At 39.7% G+C, this 24583-nt stretch overlaps 3 protein-coding genes across 7 annotated transcripts in view; 1 reads left to right on the top strand and 2 right to left on the bottom strand.

Annotated features, from left to right (window-relative positions):
* Positions 1-1303: 1303 nt before the first annotated feature.
* On the top strand, positions 1304-5523 carry LOC137070681 (xenotropic and polytropic retrovirus receptor 1 homolog). 2 transcript variants are annotated; one of them, XM_067438036.1, is made up of 4 exons: positions 1304-1406; positions 4546-4682; positions 4923-5108; positions 5232-5523. In XM_067438036.1, the coding sequence occupies exons 1-4, from the start codon at positions 1308-1310 to the stop codon at positions 5290-5292; spliced, it is 483 nt and encodes a 160-aa protein (XP_067294137.1). In that variant the 5' UTR covers positions 1304-1307; the 3' UTR covers positions 5293-5523. The 2 variants fall into 2 exon arrangements, with proteins under 2 accessions (XP_067294137.1, XP_067294136.1); XM_067438035.1 differs by having other exon boundaries at positions 4923-5523.
* Positions 5524-5566: 43 nt separating this feature from the next.
* LOC137070680 (nucleus accumbens-associated protein 2) lies at positions 5567-10147 on the bottom strand. 4 transcript variants are annotated; one of them, XM_067438033.1, is made up of 6 exons: positions 9688-10145; positions 8547-9391; positions 8284-8459; positions 8043-8161; positions 7722-7819; positions 5567-7462 (listed from the first exon to the last, which is right to left on the bottom strand). In XM_067438033.1, the coding sequence occupies exons 2-6, from the start codon at positions 9343-9345 to the stop codon at positions 6927-6929; spliced, it is 1728 nt and encodes a 575-aa protein (XP_067294134.1). In that variant the 5' UTR covers positions 9346-9391; positions 9688-10145; the 3' UTR covers positions 5567-6926. The 4 variants fall into 4 exon arrangements, with proteins under 4 accessions (XP_067294134.1, XP_067294135.1, XP_067294131.1 ...); XM_067438034.1 differs by having other exon boundaries at positions 8043-8148; positions 8283-8459; positions 9688-10143; XM_067438030.1 differs by having other exon boundaries at positions 8284-9391; positions 9688-10147.
* A 2011-nt stretch (positions 10148-12158) lies between these two features.
* The window catches only part of qsox2 (quiescin Q6 sulfhydryl oxidase 2), a 39499-nt gene continuing 27074 nt past the window's right edge, over positions 12159-24583 (bottom strand). The window contains exons 8-12 of the mRNA XM_067438029.1: positions 16784-16913; positions 16538-16660; positions 15388-15538; positions 14990-15178; positions 12159-14016 (exon numbers count right to left, since the gene is read on the bottom strand). Coding sequence (XP_067294130.1) covers positions 13505-14016; positions 14990-15178; positions 15388-15538; positions 16538-16660; positions 16784-16913 — 1105 coding nt within the window. The 3' untranslated portion in view covers positions 12159-13504. The remainder of the gene's footprint in view (positions 14017-14989; positions 15179-15387; positions 15539-16537; positions 16661-16783; positions 16914-24583) is intronic.

Genomic DNA, 24583 nt, shown 5'->3' with positions numbered 1-24583 from the left:
ATTTTCTCAGATTAAACATTTGATATGTCATCTATGTTGCATTCTGAATACAATATTGAAATTTGAAACTTCCACATCATTGCATTTTTTTTAATTCACAATTTGTATAGTGTTAACTATAACTTTTCTATTCTATTCTATTCTATTCTATTCTATTCTATTCTATTCTATTCTATTCTATTCTATTCTATTCTATTCTATTCTATTCTACTTTTTTTTTGTAGTCCTTCATGTGGTGTGATGTATAGCTGTAGCCACCTCAGTTCAAGCGAAGTGGAGCACGGCCTTCTGGGGTTTATTCATTAAATATAAAGAACAATTGTGTGTCTGATTGGTCCAGATACTATATACACCATCTTAGAGAGAACGCACACAAGTCAGCTAACTGAAACAACTCGAAGGGTGGACCCGCCAGAGCTCTCAATACCAGTGGGTGGCTGATGGGGATCATCTGACCTTCTCAGGAATCTTATCACCAAATCACATTTGTCGAGAATCCATTGGTAATATGTCATATTCACAGCCCTATTGAGGGTGGAAGGCCCTTGCCGGCTCTCTAAGCACTAGAAAATACAGCATAACCGCCAAGGGGTATGATATGTGGCTCTCATGCTGTGCTTTACACCAGGTATTGAAGACCTTCCATTAACTCGTGTATAAGGGGCTCTTGCTTCCAATATGTTAAAGCACATTTAAAATGAAGTTTTACAAAATAACTACTTCAAAGTTCATAGAATATTTCAATGTATCAAGAAACCTCTTTATATTCCGGTGATGTTTTTTAGTTGGGATTTTCTTCTGTTTGTTACAGTGAGTCTGGATTGTGGACGGTATAGTATGGCTGTAACCTGTCTGATCCAGTGTTTTCCACCATGGCTTAGATTTGCACAATGCCTGAGGTGCTTCTGGGACACTGGCCGCACGCTACATCTCCTGAATGCAGGAAAATACTTTACTGTGTTTCTTATGGTCACATTCGCCGGCCTCTACAACATGGCCAGAGGTACATGACCGTATAAATAGGAAGCATTTAGTATTCTTCATGTATTATGACAAAACTTTGTTTAGAGATAAAAACATGAGCAAGTGACATAAATAAAATAATGAATGAGTCCTCAGGGTTTTAAATAACTATTCGAAACATGGCTAGAGATGTTATGGTTAATGCAAGGTAAAAAATCAATCAGATAAAAAAGGACAATGAAGGACTTTGAAAATGTCTTTTTGTGTGTATATGCGTAATAGAGAGATCTGTGCTGCTTGTGGAAGGGAGGATATACCTGTACATATGGGCCGTGGTTACCTGTATGGGTGTTCTAGTTACAGTGAGTTGGGATTTAAGGATGGACTGGGGATTACTTCAGGGAAATGGCCTGCTAAAAGACAAGTTGGTGTACTCTCAACAGGTAAGTTAGTATACAAATATGTGTTACAATTTTTCATTACAATTTTATTTTCAAATGTTTATCAGATTTGATCTGGTGATTGTCAAATGGTATAAAGTTGAATATGTACTATGCGACTTATTCAATGAGATATTAATTTTACAGCTTGACAGCCAGGGTGGCCAAGTCCCAAGTCTGTTATTTTTGCAGATGTGGGCTACTTGTAAACTATTGCCCCAGGTTGATTATTATTTCTATTTTATTTTTGGACACACTGCATAAATTGTATTTGATTTCTCTGGACAATTTTTGTTCTCTCCATTTTGTCACCTGATAGAGTTTGGGTTCCTTCACTCTAAAAAATGCTGGGTTAAAAACAACCCAAGTTGGGTTGAAAATGCACCGACCCAACAATTGGGTTGTTTTTACCCAGTGGTTGAGTTGTTTTAACCCAGTGGTTGGGTTAAATGTTGCTTAGGACAACCCAATTGCTGGGTAAGAACAACTCAACCATTGGGTTAAAACAACCCAATTGTTGGGTCGGTGCATTTTCAACCCAACTTGGGTTGTTTTTAACCCAGCATTTTTTAGAGTGTTGCAACTTCCACCTTTCTTAGTTGGTGATACTTAATATTCAACAATATTATTGATCTGACTATACTGACGGAGTTTTATAAGAACTGAACTGAGCTGGACGATGACATCATTTTTTTGCAGAACTGAACTAATTAATAACTGATGATCTTTACAACAGAACTGAAACAATACTTACCTTACTTCAACTGAGCAACAGCTGAAATGTCTAGTTTTTCTGTTGTCACTGTAAAGCTGATTTGAAATTATCTGTATTATATAAAAAGCACGATGGTGACTTGACCATATGCTTGTATTAAAATATTTTACTCTTCCATATTTATATTCTAATGATGATAAATCTGTGCTATATAAGACAGAGTTATGAAGGTGCACTGCTCCAAAGCCTGTGTGTGGCTGTTTTGTGTCCATGGTAACAGCCTGGCAAATCTCTTCAGGATTGTGGCTAGTAAACAAAACAACAACAACAACAACAACAAAGTATCATTATGTCATTCACGGAAGCATTTTCCATTTATTAATAGCCTAATAGGAATTGTTTTTGAAATATTTTTTTAAATGTAAACTGTAAATAGTTATTTTCAGACATAGGAATCAACACCTCGCTGAATGATTTTGTTCACTGTAATTAAAATTGTTATTTTACTACACTGTAAAACTAAACAGTTTAAATTAATTTAATGAAATTAATTAATTTCACTCAAATATTACTTAAAGTTATGTGAACTTTTTTAGTACCCAGCAAGCTTTGCGTAAGGCTGTTTGATGGTAATATTAAATTTAGTGTTATTTTGTGTGTTTTTGCACAAGAATAATATAGGAAGAGATGTGTTAGTGTTTAATGTTCTGTTATGTTGAAGTTTTATAGGATTATCATTGTGGTGAAGAATAGAGCCTTATAGGTTTGGTCACGGATTGTCTGCAATTTACATGCAAGTAAAACTTTCTTTGATACATTAGCACATGCTAGTTGTGCATGCATGATATTTATGCAAACAAATTATGAGTTTATTCAATATTTGGTAACGCTTTAGATTACGGCCCAGAAAAGTAAAGCAAATTTACAACTTTCATTCATTATAGTGTAACTATAAAAAAAGGTATGTATAGGTATAAGTAAATCTGCAGGCAAATTAAAGTAGTTCTTGTTCCCCTCTTGTTTCATGTAGTTGGAGGGTAAGTTTGAGTCTACGGGCTGTAAATTCTGCTGCTGTGAATTCGCTTTACTTACGTAGTATAGCTACTTTCCGGGCCGTAATCAAAAGCGCTACCCAGTATTTAAATTAAATTGCAATTAACCTGTTTGTGAAGTACAAAATACATATGTTAAGTTCTACTAACTAACTGTTTGGTTTAGTTAACTTAAAACAAAAATGTAATGTTATTTTAATGTTTTAAATCGGTTTCCACAAATGTTTTGATAATTCAAAGCTCATTAAGTCTAAGTCAAGTCTCATTTAGCACTTTTACAGTATTTTCAAAGCAGCTTTACAGTGATAACAGGAAAATAATGCAACAGTTTGTTTTGGCTGATCTAGAAGAAGGTAGTGTTGTAGTTCTCAGCAGGAGCCGTTAGGCTGCTTGAAAGTCTGTGTGGGTGAAGGTTTACTCGCGAGATTTGTTTCTTCCCTTGTCAGGTCAGACACTCAGAACGAGGGTGTGATTGCTTGGGAAAGCTTTTATTCCTTCCAGTTGGGGAGGGGGTTACTAATTCATGCTTTCCTACTGTAGTGGTGTGATTGGGTCATAGCATTCCAAGTGTCTACCCAACACGTCCCACCTTTCCATCCTGTAGAGCTTTTGCATTGTCCCAAAATACACAGTTAAATAAAACAGGTCTTTAAGGTCTTTAGAAACTTAAAAATGCTTTATTTCTTTCCCAAATCTTTCTCAAAGTCTTTGTGGCAGTGTTTTGAACTCATAGAGTCCAAACTTTATTGGTTGAGGTATCACATGGATCAAAGATTACATCGGCTACATTGATTACATTATTTTTACGTAAATGTTTCCTTTAATGTATGCAATGCACATACCCATAAATGAGAGTTTATCTGACCCAACACTATCTCACGACCAGTTTGTATGCATTTTACAAGGTGGCTAATTCGAATGAATTCGTACAATTTGTCTAAACCAGGTAGGTTTAGGCATGAATTCATACGAATTAAGCATCTTACGAATTGCTGTGAGATCAGGTTGTCTGATCCATATTAAACACACATTATAATTATAGTTAATTCTCAACAGTAAATATTTATTTTGAATTGGTTTGTATCAGTCCATAATCTGAGTTACAAAAATATTTAGCAGTAGTGATACTACACTAAACCCTCCACTGCTATCACTATTCAAGATCAAGCAAAGGTAATACTCGGTCAAATTGACCAAACATGGCAAAGCTCAAAGTCACATTTTGTAGCATGTGATTTAGTCTGTGTGCAGCGGAGGCCTTTATCTCATGAAGTTTTAAGCTGAAAAGGTACCACTAAATGAATCTCTGTTAGAGGCTATAAGGGGTCAAACTGTCCTGCAACAGCTCTTAATATTGAGAGATGTGCTCTTTCAGTTGTACTACTATGCAGCCATGCTGGCGGATGTGCTGTTGCGGGTCTCCTGGGCTATAAATATCCTTCTGGCTCAGATGAAGGATTCAGCTGCAGCTGCCACTGCAAGTGCCCTGCTGGCACCACTGGAAGTCCTCAGGTTAGATTTCAGACACACGCTTTAAGCAGCAAGAGATGGGGTTTGTAAACTTATAATTCAGAATGATCAGCGCAAATTACATTATCCTTTAATTTAATTTTACGGTGGCTGCTGACTCATAGGAAAAATATTCAGGATTAGATTGTACTTTGAGCAATCTCATTTTAGGAAAGGTTATCTGACCGTTACCTTTAGCAGAATATTTATCATTTGACGTATTCTTTCTTTCTGTTTAACCAGACGTTTTATTTGGAACCTCTTTCGGCTGGAGAACGAGCAGCTGAAAAACTGCAAGAATTGCTGTGCTGTTCGTGATTTCTGGAACATCTGGAGGCATCTGGAAAAGGATCAGGATGTGATGTGTAAAGATCATCACAAAATCACCACACATGGCACAATATGCTGTTTACCTCTCCCAAATCAGAGGTTATTGTCTGGGCAGATGCTGAATCTGTTCCATCTTAGCAGTTTTTGTTTTGTTTGTTTGTTCAATAATTCAAAGAACATAGTCAATGACATCTGAAAATGAACAATGCTGTTCTTTTGCAGGGTAAAGGAGACAAAACTGCCTGCTGAGGGAACAGATGCAGAGATTCATCCATGTATTTAAAGAAGAAATGTCTGTATGAAAATGAACAAAACAATTGATAGTTGCGTAATGCAGGTTGGCAAATGAGATGTTAGATAAGAAAATGATAATCCTATCAACCATAAATAATTCTGTAATTATCTAGACCTTATTGAGACATTTCACATGTATTTTCAGCATTCAAGTACAACTGAGCTGCTTCATGTTTCATCTATATTAAATCAACTTCACTGAAATCAAGCAAAAGCCCTCTTTTTTATCAAACAATAATGCTGACCAAATAGGCATAGGCTAATTATCCCTCAAAATAATCCTTTCCTTTATTTCACTTCCAAAAACAATCATACAATCGCGTTTCAAATGTCCAGACCAGCTGATATGCAAAAAACAGGCAAGCATTTACTATACAGCAGCTTGAGAACAAGAGAGAGATTAAAAAGCTTGAGAGGGAAAACTGAGAGTCCAGGCTACTCTCTAGAGAACTGTTGTTCTCTGTTCAGCTTCCCTTACTGTACTGAACTCAGCAGTCCCACAGTCAGCTTTGTACATTGCAACCCACTGTGCGGCTGGAGTTAAAGCAGTATAGTTGATTTCTGAAGCATGTAAGTCATGTTATATTAAGGAGAGCCTTTGTCCTTCACTTGTTTTTGCCATGCAGAAGTCCATAATCCATTTGTTTCTGTGACTGGCAAGAGTATTTAGTCAGAAATGCCAGAGCTTATGCATCACATGCATTCATAAAAAAACGCACTGCCGATTGCCTTAATGTACTGAGCTTGAATATGTGCCTGCATTTACGTATGCTAAGTGGTTCCATGTAAGAACCTTACAATTTCTTATACAGTCATGCTCAGATGTTTGCAAACCCCTTGGGGAAAAAGACTTTTAGCATTTTTAATTTAAAAATTAACAGATAAAATCCTAAAAAATTATATTTTTTATTTAATACTGCCCTCAAGAAGCTGCATAAAACATATTTGTGTTTCTTACGAATAAAACTAATTACTTACATTACACAAAATATCCTATTCAGGTGTTCACATACCTTTGATTCTTGGTATTGTGTGTTACCTCAAGCATCATATATTTGAACAAATCCCTCAATTTATCCATAGTGGCAAAACATTATATTGCTACCGTAGAGAGAAACTCAAATGTTCAGAGTATGCTGTGAAACCAAATAACTTACAGGACCGGAGGCTTTGTCAGAGAACAGCTTCACTGCTCAGGACAAACCTTAAACTAATCCACAACTATCACAAAATACTACAAACAGTCATTGACTCCTTGAGGCACTATATGATATTAAAAACCAAGGGTATGTAAACTTTTGAAAAAGATCAGTTTTGTAAATTCAGTTATTTTGTCTTGTGGAATATGTGTAAATATCTGTCAAATAGCTTCATAAGGACAGTAATAAATTGAAAACATTTGGTAGACTCTGCAAGGGGAAGGGAAATTTGTGAGCACAACTGTATTTACTGCAGATGTTCTTCAATCTATCCTGGAAAAAAATGGTATATGTCCAGTTTCCATGATCATGCAGCTTTAATGAAATGTTCAATGGCATGGTAGATTTGCCTTTATTGATAGTGATCCTTTTTGGTGTGAGAAGCTGCAGACCAGTTTTTAATAGTAGTATGAAGTAGAGGAAGTCACTGATCCTCTTTGAGTGGTCTCTGTCTGTTCTGTTCCTCTTTCTGTGATCTGGGGCTGCTGGATGCCCGCTCTTTTTCCCCTTTCTTGCTGGCTGGGTTGAGAGCGAGCACACTGGCCGCTCTCTCGGGACTCTCCGGAAGCCTTTCAACTTCCTGCGGGTTGTCAGACTCTTTGGCTCGGCCTGATTCAGTCTTGGCTGCTTCACCTTTTTGGGACCTCTCTTCCATATTGAAGTGAGAGCCATTCCTCAATGTCTCTCTGCAGTCTCCATAGAGATGCTGCTCCAGAGTCAGATTTGATGCTGCCAGGTGTTTGAACTCTGACTCAAAAGGAAAGCCACCGCCTGGATGAGTGGCTCCTTCCACCTGGCTGAGGACCGCAGTACCCCTGTACACCTCGATCGCCTCTGGAAGCATGGATTTGATCTTGGGGAGCCAGCGCTTGCGAACTCTCCGGGCATTGGTGCACATGTCTGCGGCGATCACATTCATCTCGCTTTCTTTGAAGTTAGGTGCAAAGTTCTGACAATACACTAATGACAAAATGGAGAGAGACAGAAACAGGAATATTAATATTTCAAGTCATTATTAAGCCTATTTCAATTCCATATTTGAATTACATTTCCAAATAAAACAGGAGAAAAGTTTGGGCAGTGTTCATGAAAAGTGGAGATTGGAGGTGTGGACATTGTGAACAAAGTAAGCCATGGAATCATGCACAGTAATACCAGTAACGTATACTAAAAATGGTCAGTTTTGTTTGCTTTAACATCATAGCAAAGGGTCACTCACGTTTCACTGTGTTGAGTATGCGGCTGTCCAGTGGTTTGCGATTCGGATCACAGTTGGAGGAACGTATTCCAGTCCCACAGCTGTCAGCCAGTGTATTCCTGCAGTCAAAATACCATAGTCAACCACTGGAGGGCACACACACAAAATTTTTCCAAAACATCCTACAGTTATCAAACAAATATACTGAAATACATATGGATATGAAGACATTGATTCCATCTCTGCTTGTTTTTTTTTCTTACAGCAGGACTAAGCTCTTAGTATTTCAGACATTCTACAGACACACGTACACACTTGTTACGCATTTGTAATGTTTTAGACCTGTCAAAAAAAGCAGCTAGAAGGCGTCTCAGCAGGACTTTGTGCTTGACCCCAGCACAGAGGTGACAGTTCATCAGCTGCCCACGAGTCATGAAGACACCAGATCCTTCCACAACACCAACAACAGAAAAACAAGGAGACCTTAGCTCTGAATCAGTGAATCAAATGACTCAGTCTGAACTGATAAATAATTCAGATGGACATGGAGTTTCAGACGGGCTGGTATTATTCAGGCCTCACCTCCAATCAGCTCTAGTCTCTCTCCTGGGTCGCCCTCTGTGTAGAGAGCAGGATGGCAACGGTAGCCGATCTGGCTGATGAGTCCTGCGGGCAGAGCCTCTCTGTCTCCTCCCAATAGCACACAGAAACGGTTCTCCAAGGACAGAGGCAGGGAGGACACCTCCATCTTCTCTTGCACTGGGAAGAGACACAAAAGATCACACTCACAGGGAGGAATCTTGAGCTGCAATGGAGCAAAAGAGAAGTCCATCAAAAGACATTTACTGCTATAGATCCCAGACGAGCCCCCAAAGATCTTTCCGCTTGTCAGGTTTTCGTACGAATCGTCTTCAAAGTCCTCCTCCTCATTCTGGTGTGAGGTTGGACTGTCTGTGGTTGGGAGGCTAGAGGCACCGGGGCTGGCATGGTCTCGGGTCGAGTGCTCGTAGGCATGCATCACAGGTATGATCCCGTTCACACCTCCACTGGTGTAGAAAAGTGTCCCATTCCTGAAAGATCTGCCCCTAGGTCCCCTGTCCTCTTCTGAGTGCTTTAGCTCCCCATTCTGAGCACACACCGGGGTCTCTAACTTCTCTTCCTTGATCTTGCAGACAGTAGTGGGTTGGTCACCTAGCAACAGGGAGTTGTTGTTGTTGTTTGGGCTAGGGGGATCGTCTGTGGCAGAAGTCTGTGAGTCGCAGTACGGAGCGCTGGCCTTGAACATGAGGTCCATTCCCCGCTCCACAATGTTCTGGATCTGAAGGTAGCCTGCGGTGTACATGACCATCAGCTGATCGCTGGCACTCACCGTCATCCGACCTGTGTAGCAGAATGACAGAATCTGCTGGAAGCACGATGGGGCCACAGATGAGGGCAGCTCAAAGAGTGTCTGGGCACTACCGCTGAACAGATCACGGAAGTAGAGGCTGCTGGCTGCTAAAACGGCGCGATGGGCCTTGAAGGCCTGTCCGTTGACCATGATGGCCACATCGCAGTGCTGGCCCAGCAGCCGCTGTTCGTTCAGGCTGTCCAGAACAGTGCTGCCGAAGTTTGGGATCTCCATGTGCAAGAGTTGAGACATCATGTCCGTTTCAGATCTCTGGAAAAGACAGGATGTTCTCACCAGACATCTAAGACAGAAGAAAGTCAAAATGAAGGTGGACCAGCTTGATGAGGTACCAAACAGAAAATTACTAGATTCAAAAGTCACACAATGTTTATCTGGTGCAGACACAGCAGAAAAATGCGACAGAAATGCTGCACAGCAACTCCCTTGGTAAACAGCTCTCTTCACCCCAACATTACGAGAGTCTCCATGTTTGGCAACTCAGCATAAGCTTGCCTGGAGTATTCAAAAGAAGCTGAAAAGTGACCCACAAACCCACCCACCCGCCCACCCTCCCTCTCCACCCCGCCACTACCTGACCTCTATAGCAGAATCTTCCGAGATGAGAGAGAGAGAATGCGGGCAGGCTCTTCACAGCAGCTCAGCATGAGGAAATGTAGCTTGAGAAGCAGAGAGATACGTCTCAATCCGTCCTCTTCCTCCTCGTGCAGGACTGAATCAGCGAGAGGGAAAGCAAGCGTCTGTGTGCAATCGATGCACCATCTACTGTATGTCACAGAAAGGGGGAGAGAGGCTATAGGCACAGACACAGAGACTAGGGAGAGAGGGGGAGGGAGTGAGACTGGAGGAAAGTCATTTAAGGACACAGAGTGAGAGAGAGAGATCGAGCAAGAGAAAGAGAGAGAGCCTGATGCGGATAACTGCCCTGCAGAGAGTAAACGTGTTCATGTGCGATGGAGACAAAAGACAGGCAAGACAGAATGCGAGAGAGAGAGAGAGAGAGAGAGAGAGAGAGAGAGAGAGAGAGAGAGAGAGAGAGAGAGAGAGAGAGAGAGAGAGAGAGAGAGAGAGAGAGAGAGAGAGAGAGAGAAATGGCTCACTTTTATTTGAGCATCACCACACGAAGAAAAGACAAGAATGGGAGCGTTTACCCCGCATGCACCAACCCGAACGTGTGCAGACACATAATCCATCAGAAGCCGTCTCTGCCATGAGCGGCTCCGTGCTCAGGATTATTTACATTAAGGGCAGACAAATGGTGTGTGCCAGGAGAGCAGCTCTGCATTGCAGTCCCTGTCACAGGCTGGCATGCTCAGTACAGAGTCTGCATACCCAATCAGATGTGCCAACACGGCATCAGACAAATACTCAACCGATAAGAGAAAGAAAGGAGATAGTCTCAGCCTCAAAGCTGCCCTGAATGTCAGATCAGTGCATCAAACAGAGAAGCTTTTTAAGGTGGCACATATTAGACGGATGGCTGAAAGACTGTATTGTACGAGTAAGAGTTGAGTACAGAGCAGTGGGGCAGTAAAGCAGCGTCTCTCAGCAAAGTGGGGAAGAAGGCGCTGTGCTTCCGACTCTGACTCGCTGGCTTTTAATGCTGAGACGCCGACGGGCTACGGCATGAGTCAGCGCTATCGGAGATAAACTGCCGTGTTCCAGTCTTCTGTCTAATATCAAGAGCAAAAAATTATAATAAATCAATAACTTGTGGAACACACACGCCCTGCGAATGCTGCAGACCTTGATTCTAGCTGTCTGTCTGGTCTTTTCGAAAGCAGATAAACTGTCAGCCCGGAAAAAAAAAAGAAAGAAAGAAAAAAACGTGACACATTAAGCCGTCTCTTGTAGAAACTGTCCTCAAACTTTGTTTCCAGGGTGAAATGTACACAATGATTGAGGAAAATATCCTCTTCCAGTCTAAAGAGGTGAACATGGTAAGATATTTTACATTTGGAAACAAGAGTGCCAGTGCAGACATCTGTCAAGTTGACAGCTGGAGCTCTAGTAATAGACAGTGTTAGTATGGTCACATGCATGATGTCCCTGGGGAGAACAGACTGCAGTCTGAGCTGGTGGGGAAAGTTAGACTCCATACTGCCTACTAGAGGGCAGACGCAGAATTACAGCAATAGGAAACTTAAATGACCTCTCCAATGTGCTTAGAGTTTAAGTTGCAGTTACACTGTGTACGAATAGTACATTCAACTGTTCTCCTGATAAATGAGTAAGAATTGCTCTCAGAAAATGTATTGCAAAATGAAACATTTATCTCATTTTACTGCCCAACACCAAAAAAGGTTTAAATATGCAAATGCATGAGTCTATTATTGGATCATCATTGCAGTGATTATGTTTCTAGCATGTTGTATGTTTGGCAACAGTTCTTACCCTAATTGCTGGAATGTGTAGCTTTTCAAGGAAGAATGGCCATATTCCAGTGTGAAAGAATTGTTGAGAGAGATGAAGAAACATTTCGACAAATGAATTGCCACCTCCTAATCCAGACCTTAAACTCATTGAAAGTCTTTGGGGTGTGCTGGAGTATACGTTACAGAGGGCTGGACTCTTGCATTATCAATACAAGATCTAGAACAAAAAAGTATGCACCTTTTAAAGAACAGGACACCAATGCTGTATTGATTGTGTATTGACAATGCAAGAGTCAAGCACTCTGTAAAGTCTACCGCAAGCACATCCCAAAGACTTTCTATGAATTTAAGGTCTGGACAAGTCATGTGTCCCAAACACTTTTTCACAATTTGAGCCTGATTGAATCTTGACATTGTCATCCTGGAATATGGCCATGAGGTGTCTTCCTTTAAGAAATTAAAAGATACACACTCCATCAAATAAGGTTTAGACAAACTGTTGTCAAACATAACATGTTAGAAACATAATCATTGCAATGATTAACCAATCATAGACTCATAAACATTTACCTATTTAAATCCAAACCGCAATTTTTTTTGGCTGGGCAGTAGTGCTATATAAATATATTGATAGCTTAAAAAAAAAAAATCAAATGATTACACGTTTGTGTTGCATTGTTTGTAGTTATGAACTCAGGAATTATACATTTTTATTTAAAAAGACAACTTACAGGATTCTTAATAAAAAAATGCAAGGACAAACTACATATATACAGAACAACTGCCCCCCCAAAATAGGCTTTACATAAAAATATAATTCTTCAAGTACTGGAAATAAAAACAATAATCAAACGCAACATAATTAACAGCGGGTTATTTGGCGCAGCTTAGAAGGCCATGTGCAAATACGGTCACAACACAGAAGCAGCATTTTATTAATAATATGCTTCATAAATATTTAGCCTCAGGTCTTCATTAACACTGCTTCATCAACAGGTTGAACAAATCAGTCCACAAATCAAATGCTGATAAACCTGAAATACAGAACAAGTTCACAATATCAACACTTTAATTCGGAATCAAAATACTGTGATAGTGATATACAAATTGAGCAATTAATGGTCTGTGATCAGAATCCTATGCGTACATTTTATTAACATTTTTCCTTATGGTTCACCCTATTCTCATCATAATGCAAAAATTGTTACAGAGAACTGAGGAAAAAAGAAAAAAAGAAAAAAAAAAGTTCCAGTTTTCAATTGAGTTTATAAATCACTTGCTGCAGAGCTGCACCAATAAACCATTTATGAGGCTTTTCAACCAGATTTAAAAAGATAAATGCATGTATTTTAAAAAAAAATCTAGGAATTAAGCCACCTTTTTAAAGTCAATAATAATGGGCTACTGTAGCTCTTCCTGTGACTTCACATGCAGACTTAACAGAGTTCAAGCAGCCTATATAACAGATTTCAATGGACCATGAGAGTAAGAAAAGCGAGGGTTTTTCCACTGGTCATTGACAGGCAGTGTTACGTTTCACTGGCTTCTCAGCTAGCGACCTTGAGTGACAGAATAAATCAAGTTTCTCAAGTGTTTTCTGGACCATCAAATAGAAATATGGGAACCGAGTGACTTTCATAGAGAACAATATACTCAATGAGAAACCTACTTACGATATATTATTCCAATAAAAATCTCTATAAATAAATGTAGAATATTCCATAAAAATATACTTTGACCTAGGTTGTTACTTTTACTGTAATAAAATAGTTTCCCGTGTTCAATCATCCTCTCTGTTTGTTTAGGGTTGAGAAACGCTCACTAACAGGTGCTCGTTTGCACAGCTAGGCCCAAGCGGAGCTTTCATCGGTCGTTAGGCAAGTTCTTCATTACAAAATATTTCATAAAAACATCAACAACAACAAACTCTTACCCCAAAATAATACAAAAATCAAATAAATTAAAAGTCTCCTTCAACACAGGGCACCTCAGTCACAGTTTTCCATCTCAATATGCCGCCACTATACGTAAGGGCGGTAGTTTCTGGCTTTCCATCTCTTTGAGCGAAAGCGGAAGAAGAAGAACATGAACATGAGAAAGACGCAGGAGAAGGCGTAGAGCAGCACGCAGAGACTCATGTCCACGCTGGAGAATCCCAGACCCAGGAACGTCATCCCTGGTCTGGCTTCTATCTGGACGCCAGCGTGCTTCTCTTCCGCCCCATTGGTGCCAGTCCTCTTCTGATGTTTATGAACATTCGCAGGAGATGGTTTGAGGTTCTGGTTGAGGTGAACATTGCTTTTAGGTTTGGTTATGGCTTTGGGTTTGTCAAGAGCCGGAGGGCCTGGCTCTGGTTGGCTGCTGCTGGAGTATTTCGGGGAGATGTTGGAAGCACTGTAGTGCTGTTTGAGGAAAGAGAGCACCATCTGATCATTCCACACATGCAGGCCTTCTTGCTCCTCGTGGCATGTGGGACAGAGATCAGGAGTAGGCCACTGAGTCTTAGGAAACATGGGGTCCTCGCTCATTGAGCCTGCATAAAGAATGCAATCGACCATGAGGGTGACGTGTGGTAACATCTGTCATTCTTTCTTTCCTTTCCCTTTCTTCCTTTTTATTCCTCCCTTCTGGTAATATCTTCATGTAATCTGTCCTTTGTCTTCTTTTCCCTTTCTCTCTTCACTTTCTCTTGGAGAATCCCCCCATCTAGCCCTTTCATTCTTTATTTCTTTCTTTGCATTCATTCTTTCTCTTGGCGTTTTCTTTCTTTCTTTCTTTCTTTCTTTCTTTCTTTCTTTCTTTCTTTCTTTCTTTCTTTCTTTCTTTCTTTCTTTCTTTCTTTCTTTCTTCTCACCATCCAGGCCTAATTCCATTCTTTCTTTCATTCCCTTTTCATTAATTCATCCCAGTACTTCTTTCTTTCTTTGAGATGTTGTCTTTTTCTTCTTTTCCCTTTCTTGCTTCCTTTTTTTTCTCCTTTCTACCTTAGTCTCTTTTTTTCTTTTTGTTTTCCTCTTTCTACCCTCCTGACCATCACATTTGCCTTTCCTTCCTTTCTTCATGTCATTCCTCTTTTTCCTGCTTCCTGTTGTGCTCTCCCTCGCTTCATGTCTTTTTACTTCCTTACTTTCTGTTCTTTGTCCTTTCAGGCCTAATTTCATTATTATTCATTTTCTTCCAGTGCTTCTTTCCCCCACTTTCCTTTTCCTGCATTACTTTCTTTCCCCTTTCTACTTTCTTTCCCTTCCTTTCTTTTCCACCCGTTAATTTCTCCATTCTTCTTTCTTGCCCTGTTTACTTGTTCTCTATATTTTATTTTTAATACAATTTACATATTTTTCCTTCCTTCCTTCCTTCCTTCCTTCCTTCCTTCCTTCCTTCCTTCCTTCCTTCCTTCCTTCCTGATTGTAATCAGTAATGTATATACTTTGTCAGCCAAGAAATGGAGCAAGAACCCAAATGCATATTTGTGCAGTCATTTTACCATAAACACCTTTTTGTTTTACCTGTCAGTCTTGCATTAACCTGGTTGTGCTTTCTCCACAGCCACAATACTGCCTCATCAGCAGACTTGACCTGGTTCAGAGATTCCTGAGCCATCTCCTCAAAATGCTTCCCACACTCCTGGCAACCAAAGAAGGTCCCAATGTAGTGACGCATGGTTTGAAGTACTGCCAAGGGATCATCCTCAAACCCTGAGAGGAAGGTGGGTTTAAATTAATTATAACAATGAAGAAACACGAGTTAATAGAAAACATTTACCAGATGACTGTTCTACTTGCCACGGGCCCAAACAGGAACATATATGCTTATATTAAAGTCTAATCTACAATCATAATTACAACTGATGAGATATCAAACATGTTTCAGGTTCATTAAGAGGAAGAGATTTCCCTGCTCATACCAGTGTTGGCTAGAGCATCGGGTCGGTTGGCAGCTTGCACAGTCAAAACGTGAAACAGAGTCCAGAGGGAGCAGGGATATCCTCTTAGTGCCACACTACTACCCTGGCATCCAACCCACTGCACTTGCTCACTCAAGTACAGGCCTGAGATCTGAGAATAATACAAACAGAGCAATTTAAAACCACCAACAAATTGATTTATGTTCCTGTCACATACACACAAAAAATACAAAAAAAATGTACGCTCACACTAAAAGTTTTTACGCTCGTGTCGAGGTTGTGTTTGAGTTGTGCGAAACAGAGTTCATTCGAAAAATAGGAGATGTAAACGCATTTGCTGAAAAATTCTGACAAATTTGTGTGTAGCTTTTCTAGTTTTTTGGCTTTTCTAGGCAAGTTTTTCATCGAACATTAAACCCACGTAACTAATCATCTGTTTTCCATTATGGGGACATACTTAAGTGCTTAACATGGCTTAATGTTCTAAGAAAGTGATATTAAAAGACCAAACTCAATTAAAAAACAAATACTAATAAAGCATACTATGCGCAGAAAAGCAGATGAGCACATAATATGATGAAAGAATGCAAATGTGTGTTCAGGATGAGAGAGCTTGTTGGAATATTTCTCCCTCTGTGTTTATGACACACTACAGAATTGATCTGTGCAAATCACTAAACCTGCCTGAGTTTTATTAATGATGTATAACGTATTTTGTCTTTTTTTTGTAACTGTTGGTCCATTTAGCATTTTCTTGGTTTTATATGGAAGGAAAATGCTTAATGTGTAATTAAACGTGTTGCATTCATATTCTGCTTTTTTGTACATACACTGTACTCATCTGCTTTTCTTTATGTTTTTATCAGTTCACCGTTTACTGAGTTTGGTCTTTTAATACCACTTTATTAAGCCATGTTAAGTGTTTTTCATGTTAAGGTTAAGCTGAGGGAGATTTATTTACTGTTGCTTACCAATACCAATTTACTAGGTTACCAATACCACCATCATCCGCTCAAACAACTTGATGGAAACGCACTTAATTTCACATTTGCTTGTTTTTTTTGTTTTTTGCAAACTTCGAAAAGATTCAATTTACGTTTAGATGGAAACCCAGCTAATGAATAAGATGTTTAACGGGTGACACTCTTACCCTCATTTTGTTGTTAACTAGGTCCAGAATAGCATCATAGGGGATCTTCTCCAAAGGTAAACTGACTAGCCATTCTAGCAACGTCTCGAGAAGTTTCACCACAGACTGGCGACCTGGAAATAGCTAAAATCAAGGGGTCCAAGTAAGATACAACCCTGTAAATTTCAAAGCTCTTATGAAAACAATTTCAGTGCGAAAAGGCAGCTCAAGTGCAAAGAAAAAGTTGTGTTTGTGTTAAAACACTACCTTGGCGACAACGGTTACAAAGTCCTTGAATGTTTTTAGTTCTTCTCCTTCTAAGGTCTTGTGTGTGGCCAGTTCAACCCTCAGTAGATAATGTAAGCCAGACTCCAGATCAGCCATGTATACCTTAGACCTGAACAGACATAAATACTGGTGATCTTACTTAAAATTAAATCAAAAGCCAGAAAAAAGCCTGTGGGCATTAATTGCAACTGTTAAACTTCAGACATTCGAAGTACTTAACATTTTACTAAAAACATAAACTAATGTTGCTGTTTAATATTTCTGTGAAAATTTTTTTGGATAAATTTTTAAGGCTTCTTTAATGAACAAAAAATTCTAAACAATGGCATTTATTACATTACTTTTGATAAAATGAATGTATCCTTGCAGAAGCAAAGTATTAATCTCATTTAAAAAAAAAATACTGACTCAAGACATTTGAACAGTAGTAATTATATATATATATATATATATATATATATATATATATATATATATATATATATATATATTTACATTAACATTTAATCATTTAGCAGACGCTTTTATCCAAAGCGACTTACAAAAAAGGGGAGAGCAATAGAAGCAACGAAACAAGGCCAACAACCTGTAAGAGCTGTAAGAAGTCTCAGTTAATTAGCACAGTACACAGTTTTTTTTTTTTTTTTTTTTTTTGGACAAGCAAACAAAAATGAATGGATAGTTAAGCGCTAGTCTTTATTGGTCAGGTGCAATTGGAAGAGATGTGTCTTAAGATGTTTTTTAAAAATGGCTACAGACTCGGCAGCACGAATTGAGATCGGCAGGCCATTTCACCAGGTGGGAACGGTCCAGGAAAATGTCCATGAGAGTGATTTCATGCCTCTTTGGGATGGAACCATGAGGCGTCGCTCACTCGCAGAATGCAAACTTCTGGAGGGTGTGTAAGTCTGAACAAGCGAGTTTAGGTATATAGGTGCAGAGCCAGTGGTTGTTTTGTAGGCGAGCGGCCATTGGCAGTCAGTGCAGTCTGATGAAGAGAGGCGTGACATGCACTCTCTTTGGCTCATTAAAGACCACTCTCGCCGCTGCATTCTGGATCAGCTGCAAGGGTTTGATAGTGCATGCTGGAAGGCCAGCCAGAAGAGCATTACAATAGTCCAGTCTGGAGAGAACAAGAGCTTGAACCAGGAGTTGTGCAGCCTGTTCTGATAGGAAGGGTCTAATCTTTCTAATGTCGTATAAAGCAAATCTGCAGGACCGGGCTGTTGCAGTAATGTGGTCAGTGAAGTTTAACTGGTTGTCCTGGATGGAGTTATGGTTGATGAACCAAGCTCAATGGAGAAATTTTGATGAAGTGCTGGGTTGGTTGAGAAAACAAGTAATTCTGTCTTTGCAAGATTGAGTTGAAGGTGATGCTCCTTCATCCAGTCAGAAATGTCCGTCAGACAGGCAGCAATACGAACACTGACTGTAGGATCATCTGGTTGAAATGAGAAGTAGAGTTGAGTGTCATCAGCATAGCAGTGATAGGAGAAGCCATGTTTCTGAATGACAGAGCCTAATGATGACATGTAGATGGAGAAGAGAATGGGTCCAAGCACTGAGCCATGGGAACTCCAGTTGCTAGATGATGTGACTTAGACACTTCACCTCTCCATGACACCCTGTAGGACCTACCAGAGAGGTAAGACCTGAACCACTGGAGAGCAGTTCCTGAGATCCCCGTCTTCTTAAATGTTGACAGGAGGATCTGGTGGTTAACTGTGTCAAAAGCAGCAGACAGATCCAGCAAGATGAGTACTGAGGATTTGGAAGCTGCTTTTGCCAGTCTCAGTGCCTCAGTTACCAAGAGCAAGGCAGTCTCAGTCGAATGGCCGCTTATATATATGTATACACACACACACATCTAAAGTATTATCAGGAACACCATACTAATACTGTGTTTGACCCCCTTTTGCCTTCAGAACTGCCTTAATTCTATGAGGCATTGAATCAACAAAGTGCTGAAAGCATTGTTTAGAAATGTTGGCCCATATTGATAGTAGGGGTGTACAATATTGACAAAAAGTTATATCTCAATATTTTCTGGGATTTTCTCGATAACGATAATTAGATTATATTTTTCTGAGTGTGTTATTGTAATATTACCTTGGTGCTGGTGATAATAAGACACAATAGGGCTGTTATGGAGAGGAAACAGAAGCTGCATTTGAAGTGGCATTTACACAGACTGTTTAATGAGCTTAGAGGTGACATAACCTGTAGCATAAATAACGTTCTGATGTTTTAAACACATAACATTGAATATTGATATTTGAAATAATTTAAAACGTGAAAAGATTCTTTAAAGGTGCCCTAGAATGATTTGAAACAATATGTTAAATTGTTCTCCTTGATATCTACATAGAGGGTATGCGGCTTATTTAAGGGAAAAAATTGTCCAGATACAGTTTTACAGGTCCATTTACAACCCTAGAAATTGTCCCTAGTATGTAATGCTCTGTTTTTGCCTTATTTGGAAGAGTCATGAATATTAATGTTGAGCTCTGCTCTGATTGGCTTATTTCAGCAGCTCGCAGCATTTCATTGAAGCGGCTCGGGAGTCATGAACATCCTGACAGAACACAGACAGACTAAATTAAATTAAACGGAGATTGATAAAATGCTGCTTACTTGTTTATTGGTGTTTTCAGATCATTCACTCGCGAGAAAGAGCGCCATTCATGCGGATGCCAGATTTCAGTAATTAAATTCCCCAAACAAAGCTTTTCTGTGAAAAGAAACCCGTATACACTCCAGTTTTTACCCTAACATGTCCAATCTGGCAACCATATGCTGCATGCAAGCTCTCTCATGCATGGACGATCTGAAAACACCAATAAACAAGTAAGCTGCATTTTATCAATCTCAATTGACTATTGTTTTAACTTGGTGACGTTTGCTAGGAGGATCGCGTGAACAATCTGCAACCAATGTATCTACGGTTGTATTCTGTAATACAAAATAATATTAACCTTTTTCATTAGACACACTATTTAGTTTTGTATGGTACTTGGAGTTTCCTATTGTTACTGTACTAGCATCTTGCGTTATCTAGACAATGCTGTCTCTCTAAGAAACGTTCAATTTAATCAGAAATTGTTTAAACAGCTAGTCAATAAGTGGATAAATTACTTACTGCTTGCAGGAATAAAGTTGTAATTGCCACTTTCTTCAGTTTAAGACGCTGAGTGAAGCTTGCTTGAAATGGGCCGAACGAATGAACGATTTGTTGTGGTATCCGATTATAATAAACCTCAACCATGTGTCATGAGAGCCGTTTTTGCTATTTTCGAGTGTCTTGTTTACCATCAGTAGATTCGGCTTGTTGGACAGATGCAAATGTTGGGGGCGTGCATATAAAGGATCCCCAACGCTTATGTCATGGTTGGGTTTGTGTTGAGAAGCACTTTTTTTTTTCTGTTGAGTATTTGATTTACGAGATTTACATAAGAAATAGGAGGCAATGGTGTTTGAGACTCACAGTATGTGATGTCCATGTACTGAACTCTTATTATTTCACTATGGCAAGGTTAATTCAATTTTTCATTCTAGGGCACCTTTAAATGTGATACTAAAACTGCCACTAGGCGGCAGCAAGTCACTGTTAATAAGTGAATCATTGATATTCAGCCGATTCATTCGAATGACTGATTTATTCCGGTACGAATCATTTGACTATATTAATCTTAGTCTTATTCACTGAATCATTGATTCAAATGATTTGTTCAAAAAGCGGATTCATTCAGTAAGGAAACACCGCATTGCTCAAAGACACGATTACAGTGCTGTGACTGTTAAAGGTCCCAATCTTTGCGATTCCATCTTTCAAACTTTAGTTAGTGTGTAATGTTGCTGTTAGAGCATAAATAATACCTGTAAAATTATAAAGCTCAAAGTTCAATGCCAAGCGAGATACTTTATTTAACAGAAGTTCCCTTTCAAAGCCTACAGCGAACGGCCGGTTTGGACTACACCCCTCCACTTCCTGCTTTAATGACGCAACTAAAACCGTTTGTTGACAACCCTCCGCCCACAAGAACACGCACATTCGGGGGCATTGTCCTTTTGCTCTCGCAGGTCGAGAATAGGAAGCGTTGTTTTTGTAGAGTGTGTTTGTCGCCATGCCATTGAAACGCTGTTATGTTCATCCCGGAGTCAAATCACCTTTGTTTGGCCTTCCCACGAACGATGTACGTAGAGATCAATGGCTACAGTTTATGGTTAACTCGGTTCCGGAAAATTATAATCACAATTTAAAACTATGTGCAGCACATTTTGCTGAGGACTGCTTCCTCAATCTCAATCAGTTTAATGCCGGATTCGCAGAAAGATTATTCTTAAAAGATGACGCAGTTCCCTCTTTGTTGTTTATAGACCACAACCGGTAAGTGTATTTTATTATTAAAGTTGGTCCGTTTAACAGTTTATGTAACTCATTACACAAAGTGCAACGCTGTTTAGCTTTGTTAACTAACGTTAGATGTTAATTAAAACTAATCCGAAAAACGTAGCATATAAAAGTGTAGTAATTCATTCAGACACCATCGATTGTTGGTGTTTGTAATGATCAGTTTAAACTACTGCATAGACAGCTTACCATTCTGAAACATCCAGCAAAAGTCTTTCCTGAGCAGGTTGTAATCGATCCTCTTCGATATTCTCCGGGTCTGATTCCGGCTCAAATTGATAAGGCAATATAGACATTTTTGCAATAACATTGAGCGCGCGTATCTGGTATCTACCCGTTATGATAAGAGGCGGGACCTTTCCGGGCAACGTGCTAAGCTGCTGTCCAATCACAGCGTGGGAAGCGCTGGCCTACTCAGAACTCGTTACGTATTTTTGAAGGAGGGACTTTATAGACCAAGGAAATCATCAGGCTGTTTTTAGGACAGAGGAAACACCGGTATACAGATAAGTAAATTGTGTGAAAAATACTGGGTTTTTTTACACGCGAACCATGAACTCATTTTATATTGCATACTGTAAAACAAAGCTTCGAAAACACGCGAAGAATGGGACCTTTAAAATTGTTATATAAAATCAATATCACATTTGTTATCATGCTAATATCTGGATTTTATGGAAGCGCTGAACGGCCATGGATAATATATTTTTTTTCTGTCTTATGTCGTAAGTTAATTTTCTCGTGATCTCAAGATAACAAAAGGGTTTATCTCGTGATCAAGAGTTTCATTGTGAAATACTGCACTGTACCCGGAGTCTACTGTTGCTGTAGCAACGAACACAACTTTCACGCGCATCTGATCAACGGATAATAAAAAGGGGTGCTGGATCTTTCAGCAAAATCTTTGCTTCACTTAATAAACATTTTATTTGTGTAATTAACATGTTCAAATAATCAAAAGAGCAGGGGGAGATTATTCTGTTCTATTCTAAAAATCGCTTAGTTTCGATTCAGCCCATTTTATTTTCCTTATTTGTTTGAAATAACATTACACAATGAGTTTGTTATTATAGTATCCTGTAGGATAGACTGTGGCTTGTATCATGCATGTTCCTTCTAGCCTTTATTCCATTAAAAAGAGGTGCAGTAGCCTACTCCATATTTAAAAACAAACAAATGTTTAATCCAGTTAATATACAATCTCGGGATGCTGTTTGAGAAGAGTTGTGTGGTTTGTTACAAAGAAATTAAGTTAAACAGTAAGTTTAGCATCACACAGAATGCTATTACTATAGAAAACTAATCACATTAGACCATTTAGTTAAATGAATTGCTTAATGAACACAGTACTGAACAAATTATAGCGTTCACTAAAGGTCTTCAACGCATTCAATCTAGACCAGTACAACACGGGATCGGCTATACTGCACCCCATCAGTTAGTTGGTTCTATACTGCCACCTGTTGGCGCAGTTGTGTAACTTAGAAAATACAAAAGAACTTTTGTTTTCTCGAGATCACGAGAAAATTAACTTGTGATCGCGACATAAGACAGAAAAAAAATATTATCCATTGCCGTTCAGGGCTTCCGTAGGATTCTTCCTGTGATGTTCATTAAAAATACATGCAGTGAAAGCATGCACCCGCACTAGTCTAATCTTCAAGACTACGTTACATCACGTAGTGTGTGAGGAATATACTCGATAATGTCAGATCGCACATCGTTAAAATGACTATTACGATATTTACGCAGACGATATATATCGCACACCTCTAATTGATAGGACAGTATCTTGCAGTTAATGGAGATTTGTAGGATGCACATCCAGGGCCGAAGCTCCCGTTCCACCACATCCCAAAGATGCTCTATTGTTGTTTTGGGATCTGGTGACTGTGGGGCCATTTTAGTACAGTGAACTCATTGTCATGTTCAAGAAACCAATTTGAAAAGATTCGAGCTTTGTGACATGGTGCATTATCCTGCTGGAAGTCAGAGGATGGGTACATGGTGGTCATAAAAGGATGGACATGGTCAGAAACAATGCTCAGGTAGGCCATGGCATTTAAACAATGCCCAATTGGCACTAAGGGCCTAAAGTGTGCCAAGAAAACATCTCCCACACCATTACACCACCAGCAGCAGCCTGCACAGTGGTAACAAGGCATGATGGATCCATGTTCTCATTCTGTTTATGCCAAATTCTGACTCTATCATCTGAATGTCTCAACAGAAATCGAGAGGGACCAGGCAACATTTTTCCAGTCTTCAACTGTCCAATTTTGGTGAGCTTGTGCAAATTGTAGCCTCTTTTCACAATTTGTAGTGGAGATGAGTGGAACCCGGTGGGGTCTTCTGCTGTTGTAGCCCATCCGCCTCAAGGTTGTGCGTGTTGTGGCTTCACAAATGCTTTGCTGCATACCTCCATTGTAACGAGTGGTTATTTCAGTCAAAGTTGAGTCAAAGCTCTTCTATCAGCTTGAATCAGTTGGCCCATTCTCCTCTGACCTCTAGCATCAAGGCATTTTTGCCCACAGGACTGCTGCATACTGGATGTTTTTCCCTTTTCACACCCTTCTTTGTAAACCCTAGAAATGGTTGTGCATAAAAATCCCAGTAACTGAGCAGATTGTGAAATATTCAGACCTGCCCGTCTGGTACCAACAGCCATGCTCCACTCCAAATTGCTTAAATCACCTTTCTTTCCCATTCTGACATTCAGTTTGGAATGGACTGCAGGAGGGATTTTGGCCAGCTCCTCCACACAGATCTTCTCTAGATCAGTCAGGTTTCTGGCCTGTCTCTGAGAAACAAGAAGTTTGAGCTCCCTCCAAAGATTCTCTATTGGGTTTAGGTCTGGAGACTGGCTAGGCCACGCCAGAACCTTGATATGCTTCTTACAGAGCCACTCCTTGGTTATCCTGACTGTGTGCTTCGGGTCATTGTCATGTTGGAAGACCCAGCCTCGACCCATCTTCAATGCTCTAACTGTGGGAAGCAGGTTTTTCCCCAAAATCTTGCAATACATGGCCACGGTCTTGCAAAACACCCCAAAGCATGATGCTACCACCCCCATGCTTCACAGTAGGGATGGTGTTCTTGGAATGGTACTCGTCATTCTTTTCCCTCCAAACACGTGTAGTGGAATTACGACTAAAAAGTTCTATTTTGGTCTCATCTGACCACATGACTTTCTCCCATGACTTCTCTGGATCATCCAAATGGTCATTGGCAAACTTAAAACAGGCCTGGACATGTGCTGGTTTAAGCAGGGAAACCTTCCGTGCCATGCATGATTTCAAACCATGACGTCTTAGTGTATTACCAACAGTAACCTTGATAACGGTGGTCCTAGCTCTTTTAGTTTAGAT

Source organism: Pseudorasbora parva, chromosome 3 (assembly GCF_024679245.1).
Source record: "Pseudorasbora parva isolate DD20220531a chromosome 3, ASM2467924v1, whole genome shotgun sequence".
In the NCBI taxonomy this organism is placed as follows: domain Eukaryota; kingdom Metazoa; phylum Chordata; class Actinopteri; order Cypriniformes; family Gobionidae; genus Pseudorasbora; species Pseudorasbora parva.
This window is presented reverse-complemented; position numbering and strand designations above follow the sequence as displayed.

What these genes read in the sequence shown, in the direction of transcription:
- LOC137070681 (XM_067438035.1), top strand. Translation starts at nt 1,308, where the DNA reads ATGGGTGTTCTAGTTACAGTGAGTTGGGATTTAAGGATGGACTGGGGA. An exon ending in AGTTGGTGTACTCTCAACAG is followed by an intron (nt 1,407 to 4,545) that starts GTAAGTTAGTAT and finishes GTGCTCTTTCAG; the next exon opens with TTGTACTACTATGCAGCCAT. An exon ending in GCACCACTGGAAGTCCTCAG is followed by an intron (nt 4,683 to 4,922) that starts GTTAGATTTCAG and finishes CTGTTTAACCAG; the next exon opens with ACGTTTTATTTGGAACCTCT.
- LOC137070680 (XM_067438030.1), bottom strand. Translation starts at nt 9,345, where the DNA reads ATGATGTCTCAACTCTTGCACATGGAGATCCCAAACTTCGGCAGCACT. An exon ending in AGAGACTAGAGCTGATTGGA is followed by an intron (nt 8,162 to 8,283) that starts GGTGAGGCCTGA and finishes TTTTCTGTTGTT; the next exon opens with GGTGTTGTGGAAGGATCTGG. An exon ending in CTAGCTGCTTTTTTTGACAG is followed by an intron (nt 7,820 to 8,042) that starts GTCTAAAACATT and finishes TTTTGACTGCAG; the next exon opens with GAATACACTGGCTGACAGCT.